Consider the following 16,776-nt stretch of genomic DNA (forward strand, 5'->3'; position numbering starts at 1 on the left):
ATTTTGTGTTCAAATGTATGATTTTCCAGATGGGAACACTTCATTTTTGGCCCTAATGCATGTTTTAAAAGCAATGTTAAGTCTAAAATCAAAATACTTTTTAAAATGCAAAACTCACAATATCTGCTACAAAGAATTCACAAAATGTAAATATTAATAAAAATGAGAAATGTACAAAAAAAATATATAGAATGTGCTTGAGGACTTCCCGGTGGATTGAATGTGTAATATAGGGGAAAGAAAATAATCAAGCTTCACACTTCACTTTCATATTTTTTTGCTTTGACTTGAGTAAATGGCATCACCAGACACCATGTTAATTAGGCAGTTGAAAATATGAGCTTATGATGGCTCACACCTGTAATCGTTGCATTCTAAAAGAGGCCAAGGCAGGAAGATAGCTTGGGGACAGGAATTTGAGACTAGCCTGAGCAAAAGTGAGACCCCATCTCTACCAAGATTAGAAAAATTAGCTGGGTATGGTGGCACACCTGCCTATAGTCTCAGCTACTCAAGAGTCTGAAGCAAGAAGAATTTGAGGTTGCTGTAAACTAGGCTGAGGCCATGGCACTCTAGCCCATCCAACAGAGTGAGACTCTGCCTCAAAACAAAACAAAACAAAAAAAAGGAAAAGGAAAATAGGAGCTTAGAGCTCAGGGGAGAGGTCTTGACATTGAGCTGATATTTGAAATATCTGGCTTTTTATCCTAGCTCTACCATACAGCTATTCTCTGTGACAATCAGTAAGGCAATGCTGTCAACTTTAAAATAATAACAAAGTTATCTGTTCATTAAACAAATACTGCATGTTTACCAAAGTACTGTATTAAATGTGATAGATAATTAAGACATAGGCTCTGCCCTTTGGCTGCTCATAGTATTGTGAAGAAGTCAGTCAAGTAAACAGATGTGATAACTGCTTTAATATGAAGACATACAGAGATTTCTGAGAGCACAGAAAATGACAGGGAAGGAATCAGGAGAGGCTCCCTAGAAGAAGTAACGCCTAAGCTGAGTGTGAAAGATGACTAGAAATTAACCAGCTAAAGAAAGAAGGGAAGGGTCCTCTTGACAGGAGGAGCAACATGTGCAAGGTGGGAGGTGGGAGAAGGAATGGCACTTTAAGGGAAATGTGTGCAGTATTACTGGAGTATTGGAGTAGAAGGTGGGGAGTGAAGAGAAGCTGATATGATGTCACGTAAGGCCTTATATGCTGTGCTAAGGAGTTTGGATTTTTATCTGTAGTTGATGATTAACTATGGAGGTGAATGGCATGGATCAGATTTGCTTTTTAGAAAAATCACTCTGAGGGCAGAAATGGGGTATAGGTTAAAGAGGCAGAGAAAAATTGCCTTAATCCAGGCAAGCAGGGCTTCTAGATTTATTTAATTATAAAGTACACGTATTATATATGTGTATATTCTGGTTATTGTATATGCTGCAGGGAAGCATATGTTAAGTACCAAAGGAGTGAGGAGCAGAGGAAGGTAAAACTGGAAAGGCAGACTGGGATCCATCATGGGTTTTTGTGATCCCAAGAGCTCATTCCTGAAGCATTAATGGAGGGCATTGTAAGGCCTACTGAGGAGTTCTTCCTTTCTCTTATAGTCAGCATTGGGACACCAAGAGATTTTGAACCTAGGTGACACAGTGACTTGAGAATGACTTGAAGTTGAAGGGCTTGGATTAAAGTTGTGGCTTGAGTAATTAGAAAGAAAAGAAAGGACGGAAGAGATTTTTTTCTACACTACTGACCTAGGCTAGGCCTTCTGATATCACCAGCCATGAACTTCAGTTTTTCCTTCTCCCCAACGCTTCTTTTATTTCTGTTATATGCTGTATTCAATTTGGAAATTACTTACTGTTGGTTACTAAAATGATCAAGTGGGGTTTCATGTTAGTATTTCTCTTACAAGGAACAGTCGCTTTTAACTTAGCAGCCATTAGGATGGAAAACCATTGTCAGTGCCACAACTCTGATGTGGTCCAGATGCCAACCTGCCTCCTCTTTCCTGGATCAAGTCTAAGCTTTTTAAGGAATAGAAAGAGCATTTGCAGCAGAACCAAAGTATTTTTTTTTTTTTTTTAGACAGAGTTTCACTATGTTGCCCCCGGTAGAATGCTGTGGCATCACAGCTCACAGCAACCTCAAACTCTTGGGCTTAAGCAATTCTCTTGTCTCAGCCTCCGAGTAGCTGGGACTACAGGCACCCACCACAACGCCCAGCTATTTTTTGGTTGCAGTTGTCATTGGTGTTTAGCAGGCCTGGACTGAGCTTGAACCTGCCACCTTTGGTGTATGTGGCTGGCGCCCTACTCAGTGAGCTATAGGAGCTGAGCCAGAACCAAAGTATTATTCACTGCTATGGTTGAACATAGCTTGTGATTCTGCCATGTGCTTAATACCTCCCACTGGCAAAAGGAATGGAAGGAGGGGGCTGGTTTTTCTCATTTATTTTTGTATTGATAAAATGATGGAGCATTTTGATAGCCCCTCATAGTGTAGGCCACTGTAGGGATGGTTTATACAGAAGTTGCTGCTTCCCCATAGAGAGCAGCAGCTGTCTCAGTGATGAATGGTAGCAGTAATATATAAACAGGCAAATTCTGTTGGTTTCAGACATCTTTCCTAGTTTTGCTGGATTTTTCTGCATCATTATCCCCAGTGTGCAAGAGATAATTACTCAGTGTCTGAGTGTTTCCCAAGCATTTGCTTTGTTCCTAATACTAGGTATGAAGTGTGAGGGGGATGCAGAATAAATGATTATCCTTATTGTCAAAGTAGCTAATATTATTTAACATCCATCTGACATTTATTGAACATTAACAGTGTGTCAGATTATGTGCTAGTTCTCTGAAATACAAAGACAAATAAGATTCAAATGATCCTTGGGCCATTTTCACCTTCTAGGATGGCTAAGTGGGAGAAAATACTTGAAATTATATATTGTTAAAGAATTTGTATACAGAATATATGAAGAACTCTTAACAACTCAACAGTAAAAAGACAAATAACTTAATAAAAATTGGCAAAATATCTGAATAGACTTTTCTCCAAAAAAGATATAGAAGTATGTTTGTTTTATTTTTATATTTAAGTATTGAGCATATTTATATATTTAAATATCTTTATCTGTATTATCAAAGACAGTGAGCACTTGAAAAGATGTTTAACATTGTTAGTCATCGGAGAAGTGCAAGTCAAAAACCACAATAATTGGCCAGGTCTCGTGCTCATGCCTGTGATCCTAGCGCTCTGGGAGGCCACGGCAGGTGTACTGCCTGAGTTCAGGAGTTCGAGATCAACTTGAGCAAGAGTGAGACCTCATCTCTAAAACTAGTTGGGGGTGCCTGTAGCCCCAGTTACCCCAAGAGTTTGAAGTTGGTGTGAGCTATGACGCCATGGCACTGTACATAGGGCAGCAGAGTAAATCCCTTTGTCTCAAAACAAAAACAAAAAACCACGATAATCACTTCACCCCTACTAGGAGGCTATACAGAAAAGACAAGAGAATAACAAGTATTGACAAGCATATGAAGAAATTGGAACTCTCATACACTGCTGGTGGGATTGCTGTGGAAATAGCCTGGTAGTTCCTCACAAGGTTAAGCATAGAGTTAACCTATAACCTAGCAGTTCTCCCCTGAAGTATATAAGAGAAATAAAAAAGGTTAATACAAAAACTATACACAAGTGTTTATAGCAACATTATTTATGATTGCCAAAAAGTAAAAACAACCCAAATGACCCAAATGTCCATAAACTGATGAATAGATAAATAAAATGTGTATATCCATACAATGGAATATTATTTAGTAAGAATAGGAGTAAATTACTACTATAACATGGATGATCCTTGAAAACATTATGCTAAAGGAAAGAAGACAGTAACAGAAGATGATATATAAATTATGAAAGGTCCAGAAAAGGCAAGTCTGTGGAAATGTCAAGTAGATTATTGGTTGCTAGGGTCTAAGGGTGGCAATGAGGAGTCAGCAAATGAGTATGAAAGTGTTTTTGTTTTTGTTTTTTTGAGTGATGGGAATGATTTAAAATAAGATGGCTGCATTTTATTTTAAATACGCTGACAATTGAGCCAGACAGTGATGGTGAGGAGAGAATTCTAGGGTGAGAAGATACCAGATCACCAAGGGATAAAAGAGAAAGGCAGGTTAGTTTAGATTGGTAGATGGTTCATTGTGGCTATAGTATAAGGCACTTGGTAGGGAGTGGTAAGATAAAGGAGTTGGTTAGACCAGAGTATGAAGTCCCTTGTGTCTTGCTAAGGAGTTTGAACTTTAACCGAAAGGAAATAGAAAGTCATGAAAGTTTATCAAAATAGGAGGATGATGTAGTTAGCTATATGTCTGATAAAGGTCATTTTGGTTACTTATATGTTATGAATATCTGCCAACAAGATGTGAGTTAGGGATATCACTTGGGAGGCCACTATGATTGTTCAAGAAACAGCAAGAAATAAGGTTTGACTTAAGGCAGTATGGCAATGAAAAATTCAAGGGAGATGTCATATATGGGTAGATAAGAATAGCATATGAACATTCCAGGCTGTAAAGGCTTTAGGAGTTTGTGGAGGATAGTTCTATTCTGGAAGAATTTCTGGAGGAGATGACATCTAGTTGAGTCTTTAAGGATGGATAGGAAAGGTTAGGGTGTATGGGAAGCTGGAGTGTTCGTAGGAAAGAATGAGAAAGCTGGGACAGGTGAGAAGGAAGCCAGATGAGAAATATTAATTTGGTGGGATAGGAATTAAAGAAACAAAGAAGCAAACTTTAGGTGCCTCCACATTTGAAAAGTTTGATTAAAAATCTTCTTAACTCAGCTGGCCTGAAGGACGTGCTTTCTGCTGTTGGTGGGAGGGATTGACAGTGAAGGGCAGGTGGCATCCACAGCAGTTGTTATAACCTGCATCTGCTTTCCCTTCGCTGCCTACCCAAAATGTGCTGCCCATGTCAAGCCTTAAAATTTGGCTAAGTATAGGCTCGGCGCCTATGGCTCAAACGGCTAAGGCGCCAGCCATATACAACTGAGCTGGTGAGTTCGAATCCAGCCCGGGCCCGCCAAACAACAATGATGGCTGCAACCAAAAAATAGCTGGTTGTTGTGGCAAATGCCTGTAGTCCCAGCTACTTGGGAGGCGGAGGCAGGAGAATCGCTTGAGCTCAGAAGTTGGAGATTGCTGTGAGCTGTGATGCTATGGCACTCTACCGAGAGCGACAGCTCTCAAAAAAATTTTTTTTTTTTTTGGCTAAGTATATCTAATGTCTGCACGATCCCCTTAGTGTCTGAAAGGTGAGGTGGTTCCACTTTGACTTACTAGCCTTGACTTCTTGACAGAGCTAAGAAGTTGAGGAAGAGAATGAATGAGAGGAGAATGGGGAACTACATATGTGGGTAGCTTGTGAGCTTTTGGGTTTCACTTACTATCCTAATTACCCACCAAACCAGTACTCCACCAGATAGAGGCAACCAGCTTGGTCGTTGTGCTGTATTCTTTCCAGGTTCACGAGCTAGCTAATCTTTCCTTTCTCTGGGGCTTACACAGCATTTTTAAAAAATATGTCAGTGGTTATCCTTATCATATTATGTTTAATAGTGCATTTGCCCCTACCTCCTGGACTCTGAATACATCAAAGGCAAAGGTTGAGCTTATTTATCTCTAATGTTTTGTGGAAGAATGAAGTCCCTAGCCACGTGGTTGGTCAGTCTTTACTATGGAAGGATCAACTTAGATGTCTGAAATGCTGAATTGCTTAGCCAGAGGTAGGAGATAGAGTTTCAGAACTTAGGATCCCTTTTAGTTAGCAGGTACTATGCATATGGTAGTCACTTGGTAAATTTTATTGATTTAATTTGGTAGCATCCAGTTATATCATAGCTTACTACATTAAAAGTGTTTTACTTATATCATAACTAAGAAAACTATGCCAGTTTTGAAGGTTAAAATATTATAGCCTACTCCAAAACTTTAGATTTAGACAGATTTGTTATGAGTTGCTATAGCATTTTAGCTTAAGGGACCTTGAAAGTCAGTTATCTAAGCCAACCCTCTCCTTTTATAGATGTGGATACTGAGGGATAGAGAAAAGTACCCTGTTTGTTGGCATATAACAAGTGAAGAGCTGTGCCAAGTCAGGACTTAGAATTGTTTTTCTCATTACTGAAAAGGGTATTTCTTTTCTTTTTTTTTTTTTTGTTGAGACAGAGTCACACTATGTCACCCTAGGTAGAGTGCCGTGGCATCACAGCTCACAGCAACCTCAAACTCTTGGGCTTAAGCCATTCTCTTGCCTCAGCCTCCCAAGTAGCTGGGACTACAGGCACTTGCCATAACACCCAGCTATTTTTTGGTTGTAGTTGTCATTGTTGTTTGGCAGGCCCAGGCTGGACTCGAACCTGCCAGCTCTGGTTTATGTGGCTGACACCCTAGCCACTGAGCTACAGGAGCCAAGCATGAAAAGGATATTTCTTGCCCTAAAGTCATTTCTTGGGGTAAAAAGTGGAAGTGAGATAAAACTCAAGGAAATAAGGCATATCACATGGAATATCACTGTTCATCCCACCTAGCATGTTCTTCTGGTGCTAGAAACATTTTGGGGAAGCCAGAGTGTCTACATGTAGCAAGAAAATAGCCCCCCTTTTCATTCTTTTTTCCTTTATTCTGCTTTATTTTTCATAGTACTGCTACAAGAAATTACTTCATACATGAATGTATTTACATGTTTATTGTTTGTCTTCTGCGTTAGAAGGTAAGTTTTATAAGGGGAGAGACTTTGTTATGCCTCTCGTGATTGAATAAATGAATGAACAAATGAACAGTCATTTATTGCCTACCTTTAAGATGCTGGGCACATGCTTTCGATGACTTTGACGTTTGTAGGTCAGTGACATGTCTTTTTTTGGTCAGATTCAGTCATTTATGAATGCATCTAAACCCTTGAAACATAATACATACTGTTGTCAGATCACTGTATAGTGCTTACATTACATAGTTGAGGTTGCATTTTTTTTTTTTTTTATGGATTTCGGCATTGTGAGTTTTAGTGTGCATCTAAGCCTATTCTGCTTGATCAGATAGACCCAGTAGAGAAAGAGTCTCAGAAGCAGCAGAGCAGTGTGACTTGGCAGCTGAGGAAAGAACAATTAATCTGTAGCTGTGAAGAGATAGCAGGCTCATTAGTGATAGTAGGCACAGTGCCTAGGGGTCCATAAAAATATTTTCATTTTTTGGAAAATAAGAAAAAAAGGTGAATGTGATAACAACGCAGTATTCTTTGTGTATATGAATGTGTGTGTGTATGTGTACATTTTATATATACATTTTATACATTTTAAGGAAAAACTTGCATTAACCGTGTACACATACACACACACACACATATATATATAATTTTTTATTTTTTAATAGAAGAAGGAGTCTACAAAGGCAAAAGTGTCTAGGGTCCATGAAAATCATAATGTGGCTCTGGCAGGACCTTCTGACAACTAGTTTAAAGCCCGGAGCCCTGATGCTGGTTCTCTCTCTCTCTCTCTCTCTCTTTTTTTTTTTTTTGTAGAGACAGAGTCTCACTGTACCATCCTCCGTAGAGTGCCACGAGTCACATGGCTCACAGCAACCTCTAACTCTTGGGCTTACGCGATTCTCTTGCCTCAGCCTCCCGAGCAGCTGGGACTATAGGCGCCTGCCACAACGCCCGGCTATTTTTTTGTTGCAGTTTGGCCGGGGCTGGGTTTGAACCTGCCACCCTCGGCATATGGGGCCGGCGCCCTACTCACTGAGCCATAGGTGTGCCCACCGGTTTCTCTCTTAAGTTCTGTGGCTCTCTCCTCAGCATTCCTCCTCCAGCTCCCAGTCACCATGATCTTTGATGAGTCATTTCTGTGCTTTGTATCTCATCTGTGGCTGCTGTAAAATGGAATTGATTGTGCTTCTTGGGCTGAGTAAATTCCTGCTTTTAAATGAACTTAATTATTTTCTGTCTTCTCAAGGGCAGGGGAAAAGTCCTGTTCATCTCTATATCTCCATGTCTAACCCAAGACCTTAATGTTTAGGAGTAACTAAAATGGGAATTGAATAAATGTATCAAGCCTCACAGATAACTTCAGAGGTACTTGGTGTGTGTGTTAGTGTTATAAAAAGTTTTCTAGATACCTTTTGGTCTTTTCTGAAGAAGAGTGTGTCAGCAAAATTTATAGAGCTAGCCGGACGGACGCAGTGGCTCACACCTATAATCCTAGCACTCAGGGAGTCTAGGGCAGGTGGATCCCTTGAGCTCAGGAGTTCAAGAGTGAGACCCTGTCTCTACTAAAAATAGAAAACCCTACCCAGGATGACAAAATGAGATTCTATCTCAAAAATTAGAATTTATAGATCTGTGGGTATACTTAAGAAGATGTGGAAAACAAGGGTGATGTACTGTGTTGGATGATGAAGTGCCAATGTGAAGAATCAGGTGCAGATGGTTAAAGAATAATTTTTTTTTTGAGACAGACATTTATTACAGCTCAATTTACAGTCATCAAGAGCACTGTGTTGCTCTTGGTAGAGTGCTGTGGCGTCACAGCACACGGCAACCTCAAACTCTTGGGCTTAAGCGATTTTCCTGCCTTAGCCTCCCAAGTAGCTGGGACTACAGGTGACCGCCACAATGCGTGGCTATTTTTTTGTTGTAGTTTGGCTGGGGCCAGGTTCGAACCTGCCACTTTCGGTATATGGGGCTGGCACCTTACTCACTGAGCCACAGGCACCGCCCGAGAATAATGCTTTTAATAAATGATGCTGGACAACTGGATAACCACATGCAAAAGAATGAAGTTGGATCTCTATCTCACATATTAAAAAAAAACAGCTCAAAAAGGACCAACGAGTTAAATGTAGAATAAAAACTATAAAACTCGGGCGGTGCCTGTGGCTCAGTTGGTAAGGCGCTGGCCCCATATACTGAGGGTGGCGGGTTCAAACCCGGCCCCGGCCAAACTGCAACCAAAAAATAGCCGGGCGTTGTGGCGGGCGCCTGTAGTCCCAGCTACTCGGGAGGCTGAGGCAGGAGAATCGCTTAAGCCCAGGAGCTGGAGGTTGCTGTGAGCTGTGTGAGGCCACGGCACTCTACCGAGGGCCATAAAGTGAGACTCTGTCTCTACAATAAATAAATAAATAAATAAATAAATAAATAAATAAATAAATAAATACAAAAAAAAAAAGAACTGAAGGACTCAATCAGGAGTCTCCCTCGGGGCTTTTTAAAAAAAAAAACAAAAAACTATAAAACTCTTAGGAGAAAACATAGGTATAAATCTTCATGGCTTGATTCGGCAATGGTTTCTTTTTTTTAAGAGACAGAGTCTCACCCTCTTGCCCTCAGTAGAGTGCTGTAGTGTCACAGCTCACAGCAACCTCCAGCTCTAGGACTTAGACGATTCTCATGCCTCAGCCTCCTGAGTAGCTGGGACTACAGGTGCTGGCCACAACACCCAGCTATTTTTTTGTTGCAGTTTGGCTGGGGCTGGGTTCGAACCCACCACTCTTGGTATGTGGGGCCGGTGCCCTACTCACTGAGCCACAGGTGCCATCCTCAGCAATGGTTTCTTAGATATGACACCCAAAGCACAAGCGCTAAAAAATACATGTATATAAATTGGATTTCAAAGTCCCAAAGTTACAGATACTGGTGTGGATGTGGAGAGAGGGAAACACTTTTACACTGTTGGTGGGACTGTAAATTAATACAGCCCCTTTGGAAAGAAGTATGGAGAATCTTCAAAGAACTCAAATTAGACCTCCCATTTTACCCCACAATCCCACTACTAGGCATTTATCCAGAAGAAAAAAAAACATGTTATCATAAAAATATTGCTCTAGATCATTTATTGCAGCTCAATTTACAGTTGCTAAGATGTGGAAACAACCTGAATGCCCATCAACTCAGGAATGGATTAACAAATTGTGATATATGTACAATGGAATAATATTAAGCCATAAAAAAGATGATGACTTTACACCTTTTGTAATAACCTGGATGGAGTTGGAACACATTCTTTTTAGTAAAGTATCACAAGAATGGAAAAGCAAGCATCCAGTGTACTCAATACTAATGTGAAGTCAGTAGACAAGCTCATTCATGCCCACGTAGGAGAAAAACTCAATTCAAGCTGGGTGGAGGGGAGAGGGGGAGTTGGGATGTTCCCACTTACTGGACACAATGTGGGGGTATATTGCCCACCTTTTGGGTGTGGTACACAACTTCAAGAGGGACTCTACCTAACAAATTCAAATATTGTGACCTGGTTGTTTGTACCCTCACATTAATCTGAAATTTAAAAAAAATTGTATTTCATAAAAACTAAAAACTTCTGTGCTACAAAAGACACCATCAAGAAAGTAAAAAGCCCACAGAATGAGAGAAAATAGTTGTAAGTCTTATATTGGATAAGGGACTTTGTATCTAGACCATATAAAGAATTTTTACAGTTCAACAATAAAAAATAACCCTGGCTTGGCACCCATAGCTCAGTGGTTAGGGTGCTGTCCACATACACCAGGGCTGGCACGTTCAAACCTGGCCTGGGCCTGTTAAACAACAATGACAACAACAACAACAAAAAATAGCCGGGCGTTGTGGTGGGTGCCTGTAGTCCCAGCTACTTGGGAGGCTGAGGCAAGAGAATCACTTAACCCCAAGATTTTGAGGTTGCTGTGAGCTGTGATGCAATGATACTTCTTTTTTTTTTTTAAAGATTTATCAGTTTATTTGCATATATACACTATCACGCCAGGGAGCCAGCTCTACTTCAGAAGTCCCCAGCTCCCCTTTTCCAACCAAAACCCAAAAGCTACACAGGAGGAATGTCCCTGGATAAAAAATGCCCACAGGTTCCAACAGAACTCATTTAGCAAAAACAGAGGGCTAGAGGCCAGTGCCCATGAGACATCCTTGCCCCTTTGTAAACATTAACAACCAGGCCACTGAAGCCTTGGGAAAGTGTGCAAACTTGAGGATGCCAAACTGTGTGCCCAGAGGGTCAATAACACAGTTGGCATCCATACCGGTGAAGTCTGGAGGGCTTGCCCCCATTTGGAGCCTGGCAAGTGCCAGGGATAGAAACAAGGCAGATATCCAGCACCCAAGGGCTCACATGACATAGCAGCGACGTTCTTGTCCATAGGAATTCTCCACGCGGGCAATCTCCTGGATAACTTTGGTGAAGATGTCTTGAGTCACCTGATTCTCTTGAGCAGATGACTCCATAAATGTTGCACCCCAGGACTCTGCCAGCCTCTTCCCTTCAACTGCCTGAACCTCTCTGTCCAGAGAGAGATCTGCCTTGTTCCCCACTAGCACCACTGGCAGCCGGGTTTTGCCGTGGCCTTGGTGTAGCTTTTGGTACAGACTCTCAATTACTTGGAAGCTATGCAGAGAGGTGACAGAATACACAAGCACATAACCATGGACCCCAATGATGAATGAATAGGGCAGAATACTGTACTCGTCCTGCCCTGCTGTATCCACCAGGTGTAGGTGAAACTCATCTTTGCCAAGAGTCACTATCTTGCTGTAAGTATTCTCCACTGTGGGGTCATAGCCTTCCAAGAACTTGCCTTCCACAAACTGATGCGCCAAAGATGTCTTCCCTACTGAGCGGTATCTGAGGATGACCACCTTCCTGTAGCGGACCAGCAGCATGGCAGGAGCCCGCCCCGGAGACTTGAAAAACTGCGGGCCTGAAGCTTCCAGGGGCAAGCTAGAGGAAACCAAAACAAGCGCCGCGCCCAGAGCGAGCCACGTGATCACAACACAGCAAGTCTCGCAATGATACTTCTATGGAGGGCAACCTAGTGAGACTCTCAAAAAAAAAAAAAAAAAAAAAAGATAAATAACCCAATGAAGGGAGGAATAGTGTGTACCTGTAGTCTCAGTTACTTAGGAGGCTGAGGCAGGGGGATTGTTGAGGTCAGGAATTTAGGGCTATAGTGTGCAATGATTGTACCCATCAATAGCCATTGCACTCCAGCCTGGGTAACACATTGAAACCCTGTTGGACAAAAAATGGACAAAGATATGAATAGAATTTTTTCCAAAGAAAATATACTGATGGGTAAAGAGCACATGAAAAGATGCTCAGCATCATTAGCCATCAGGGAAATGGAAAATTGAAGCCACACCAAGACAGCATTTTATACTGGGGTACTTTAATCAAAAAGACAGAAATTATTAAGTCTTGTCAAGGATATGGAGAAATTGGAACCCTCACATCCTGCTGGTGGGACTGTAAAATGGTACAACTGTTAGGAAAACAGTTTGGCAGTTTCTTAAAAGGTTAAACATAGAGGGCAGCACCTGTGGCTCAGTGGGTAGGATACCAGCCCCATGTACCGAGGGTGGCGGGATCGAACCCAGCTCCAGCCAAACTGCAACAAAAAAATAGCCAGGCATTGTCGTGAGCGCCTATAGTCCCACCTACTTGGGAGGCTGAGGCAAGAGAATCACCTAAGCCCAGGAGTTGGAGGTTGCTGTGAGCTGTGATGCAACGGCACTCTATCAAGGGCAATAAAATGACACTGTCTCAAAAAAAAAACGGTTAAGCATAGAGTTACCATATGACCCAGCTATTTTGCTTCTATATACTCAAGAGAAATGATAACATATGTTCACACAAAAATATATAGGTGGATTTTCATAGCATTATCTGTAACGGCCAAAAAGTAAAAACAGTTCCAATGAGCATCAAATGTTGAATGGATAAATAAAATATAACATATTCATACATGGAATATTGTTTGGCAATACAAAGAAATGAATTACAATTAATGCTACAAAATAGATGAACCTTGAAGAAAATTACACCAAGCTCAAGAAGCCAACCACAAAAGATCACATATTGTATGATCCCATTTCTGTGAACAATGTAGAATTGGCAAATCTATAGAAACAGAAAGTAAATCAGTGGTTTTCTTGGGCTCAGGGGAGAATGAGGAATGACTGCTGATTGGCATGTAGTTTCTTTTTGGAGTGACGAAGATGCTCTAAAATTAGCGGTGATGGTGGCACAACTCTGTGAACATACTAAAAGATGTCTGAATAGTCTTTTTACTATTAAATAAATTCACTTTTTAAAATTGTGACTTGATCACTTATAATTGTATACATTTATGAGATAGAAAGTGATATTATGATTTATGAATACAATGTAGAATAATTAAATCAATCTAATAACATATCCACCTCAAATGCTTAACATTTTTTGTGGTGAGAACATTTGAAATTTACTCTCTTAGGAATTTTGAAATGTATAATATTCTGGTATTAAGGCAGTGCAATATTCTTCATACTATGCAATAAAATTAATTCAAAGCAAAAAACAGGCTAGGCATGGTGGCTAACCTCTGTAATCCCAGCACTTTGGGAGGTTGAGGTGTTTTATACTGTGCAATAAAATTAATTCAAAGCAAAAAACAGGCTAGGCATGGGGCTAACCTCTGTAATCCCAGCACTTTGGGAGGTTGAGATTGAGGTGTTTGAGACCAGCCTGGGGAATATAGTGAGACCTCTTCTCTACAAAAAAGTTTTAAAAATTAGCAAGGCGTGGTGGCATGTGCTTGTAATCCTAGCTACTCAGGAGACTGAGGCAGGAAGATTGCTTGAGACTGGGAGTTGGAGGTTAAGTGAACTGTGATTGTGCCACTGCACTGTATACTAGGTAACAGCATAAGATGTTTTTTTTAACCAGATGGTACTGGTTAAAAAAAAAAACGAACGAAAGAAAAATATTTCTTCTTGTTTAACTGAGATTTTTGTACAGAATAGTTTGCAGTAAATGGGTGAATTTTATGGTTTGTGAGTTAGGTCAGTAAAGTTATTAAAAGAAGAATCTGAAGTACACACGCATATGGCTGTAGATGCATTAGTGAATGTGAGTGCTTGGGCTGTAGCAGCAATACTTATCAAACTTTACATATAAATTCAGTAATTACTTCAGTGTCCTATTAAAAATGCGGATTCTGATTCAAGAAGTCTGGGATGGAGTCCAAGATTCTCTATTTCTTTATTTTTATTTTTTATTAAATCATAGCTGTGTGATTCTCTATTTCTTAACAGTCTCTCAGGGTACCATTGTTGGTGGGCCATGGATCACACTTAGCAAGGCAGTAGGAGATGGTTTTGTTTCAATGAGGGATCTCTTTAAAGAGTTTTCCAGAAACTAGGAGGATTTGACCAGAGTTTTGCAGAAAGGCAGAATGTGATTTGGTGGAAAGGGCGGCTTAAGAGATGAAATAACTGGCTATTGTAAAGATGCAGAGATCATAGAGTCTGCATTATTTGTTGGGGACAGGACGCCTGTTTATGGGATACAGGAGTGGGTCGCCAAGTCTTTTTTGCACCTGAAAAAATACAACAGCCAACTTCTGATTATTTTTCACTCTGGCTAAAATTTTCTCTTGCCTTCTGCCTGGCAATTTTGGTTTAACTTCTTTCAAATCTGGCATTACATAGAGTGGCATGACTAGGGACTTTGTGAGATCCTAGGAGGGGAGTGATTGGCTAGCATAAAACATTCTGTGTTATAGTCTTAGGAGTCAGATATGGGTCCATCAATCAGTACTCTTACCCTGAGAGCCTACCTAATTAGCAACCTAAGCTTTGGACAAGGTGGCTTCAGACCTGGGTTAGTGCTTGGCCCCACCTGAATAAACACCTTAATAAGGGAGCAAATACTCCTTGAGCCTTTTTCTTTTTTTTTTTTTTTTTTTTTGTGGTTTTTGGCCGGGGCTGGGTTTGAACCTGCCACCTCTGGCATATGGGACCGGCGCCCTACTCCTTGAGCCACAGGCACCGCCCGGGAGCAAATACTCCTAAAGATGTCTTTCCAGATGGTACTGGTTAATTATAGCAGTAGTTTACAGCTTTCCTTGTTTTTCCACTTGAGCCAGAAGATTGGTTTGGAAGTAGTTTAGAAAACCTTTTTGTTCAGGAGGCAAAGTATTAAAGACAGATCATGTCATATTCTTAAAATCTGTACTATCCTATGAAATGCTAATGATTCTGTAAGCCCCAAGTCTAGTGTTAGCCTTAATGCTTGTCCTTCTAAGCTGCTTTCCTGGAGCGGGCTCTGAAATCATTATTGTCCTGAGCTTCACCAGTGTTCAGTTTCCCAGCCTCTTCCAGTAGTTTATAAAGTATGTCCACTTTCCCAGTAGAAAAGGCAGTGAAATCATTTCATCACTTTGAATGTCTTTTCTTCACAGCCCTATGATAAAATCAGAAGTCTTATTCCTCCCAGAGAGGGAAACTAAGTCATAAACATTGGCAGGCTTGGTCTACTATCTCAAAGAGAGGCGCCTCATGCCTGGCACAGTTCTCTAGATTTTCCTTTCAATAGACTTGTCTTGTTTTTGAAGGAGCTCAGGAAATTTCACCCCAAAATATGGCTTCTTGGTATAAACTGTATTTTGAATTAAAGGCCATTCAAGATCAAAAAGCATTGCAGGAGGGCGGCGCCTGTGGCTCAGCGGGTAGGGCGCCGGTCCCATATGCTGGAGGTGGCGGGTTCAAACCCAGCCCAGGCCAAATTAAAAAAAAAAGAAAAAAAAAAAAAAAGCATTGCAGGAAGCTTTCCTTCTGTCTATATAAACTGGACTGACCGGATCATAAGATCAATTGACTTCCTTTCCTCTCCCTGTTCCCAGATTTGTCCCAAATTATTTAAATAGAATACAGTAATCTGGTATCCAGCACCCATAGAGATTAGTAGATTCTAGATAAATGTAGTTTCTGGTTGCTTGAGAGTTACTCTTAAAAATAGGCCTAGTTCTTTTTTTTTTTTTTTTGAGACAGAGCCTTAAGCTGTTGCCTTGGGTAGAGTGCTATGGCATCATAGCTCACATCAACCTCCAACTTGGGCTCAAGTGATCCTCTTGCCTCAGGTTTTCTATTTTTAGTAGAGATGGGGTCTTGCATTTGCTCAGGCTGGTCTTGAATTCGTGAGCTCAAGCAATCCACCCATCTTGCCTCCCAAAGTGCTAGGATTACAGGCATGAGCCACCACACCTGGCTGAAATAGGCCTAATTCTATACCCCTGAACTATACCATGCCATATCATAAACTCTATACTGACTTGATATTAATATGGAAATATACTAATTAAAAGCAAATTAAGACAAAAACAAACCTCATGTACTGTAACAGTTTTATTGTATTTTAAAACGTGTGTGAATGCAGTGTATAATTTTGGTTAAATGGCAGTCAATATACTTTTCAACTTCACTACTATATATATATATATTTTTTTATTTTTTTTGGAGAAGAGTCTTAAGCTATCATCTTGGGTAGAGTGCCATGGTATCACAGTTCACAGCAAACTCAAACTCTTGGGCTTAAGCGATTCTCTTGCCTCAGCCTCCCAAGTAGCTGGGACTACAGGTGCCTGCCACAACGCCTGGCTATTTCTTTGGTTTTTTTTTTGGTTGTAGTTGTTTTTTGGCAGGCATGGGCTGGATTCGAACCCACCAGCTCCAGTGCACGTGGCCGGCACCCTAGCTGCTGAGGTGCCGAGCCACTCCTATATTTTTTTAACTTCGAGTAACACACATTAACACTTAAAACTGTTACAGGGAACACATGGGAGTTGAGGGAGTGATGCACAAAGTACAAAGCGTGGGCAGGGAGCACCAAGTTTAAACTCTTTTTTTTTTTTTTCTGAGTCAAATGCTGATTGCTTGAGAGTGCTGGTTGCTTGATTTCCGGATACCAGGAAGTTTATT

General features: G+C 40.8%; 2 protein-coding genes across 6 annotated transcripts in view; one reads left to right on the forward strand and one right to left on the reverse strand.

The window, feature by feature from the left end:
* The window catches only part of RNF121 (ring finger protein 121), an 83,471-nt gene that overhangs the window by 14,747 nt on the left and 51,948 nt on the right, over positions 1-16,776 (forward strand). Inside the window, exon 2 of one of the 5 annotated variants that reach the window (XM_053562804.1) lies at positions 16,717-16,776. The exons of the other annotated variants lie outside the window; for them this stretch is intronic. The gene's annotated coding sequence lies outside the window, so the exon portion shown is untranslated. The remainder of the gene's footprint in view (positions 1-16,716) is intronic. 5 annotated transcript variants of the gene reach the window in all.
* On the reverse strand, positions 10,706-11,732 carry LOC128565941 (GTPase RhebL1-like). Its single transcript, XM_053562811.1, has one exon. The coding sequence runs from the start codon at positions 11,698-11,700 to the stop codon at positions 11,149-11,151; it is 552 nt and encodes a 183-aa protein (XP_053418786.1). The 5' UTR covers positions 11,701-11,732; the 3' UTR covers positions 10,706-11,148.

Source organism: Nycticebus coucang, chromosome 14, assembly GCF_027406575.1.
Source record: "Nycticebus coucang isolate mNycCou1 chromosome 14, mNycCou1.pri, whole genome shotgun sequence".
Lineage (NCBI taxonomy): Eukaryota > Metazoa > Chordata > Mammalia > Primates > Lorisidae > Nycticebus > Nycticebus coucang.

Excerpts from the sequence above, each read along its gene's own strand:
- LOC128565941 (XM_053562811.1), bottom strand. The coding sequence starts at position 11,700 with ATGCTGCTGGTCCGCTACAGGAAGGTGGTCATCCTCAGATACCGCTCA.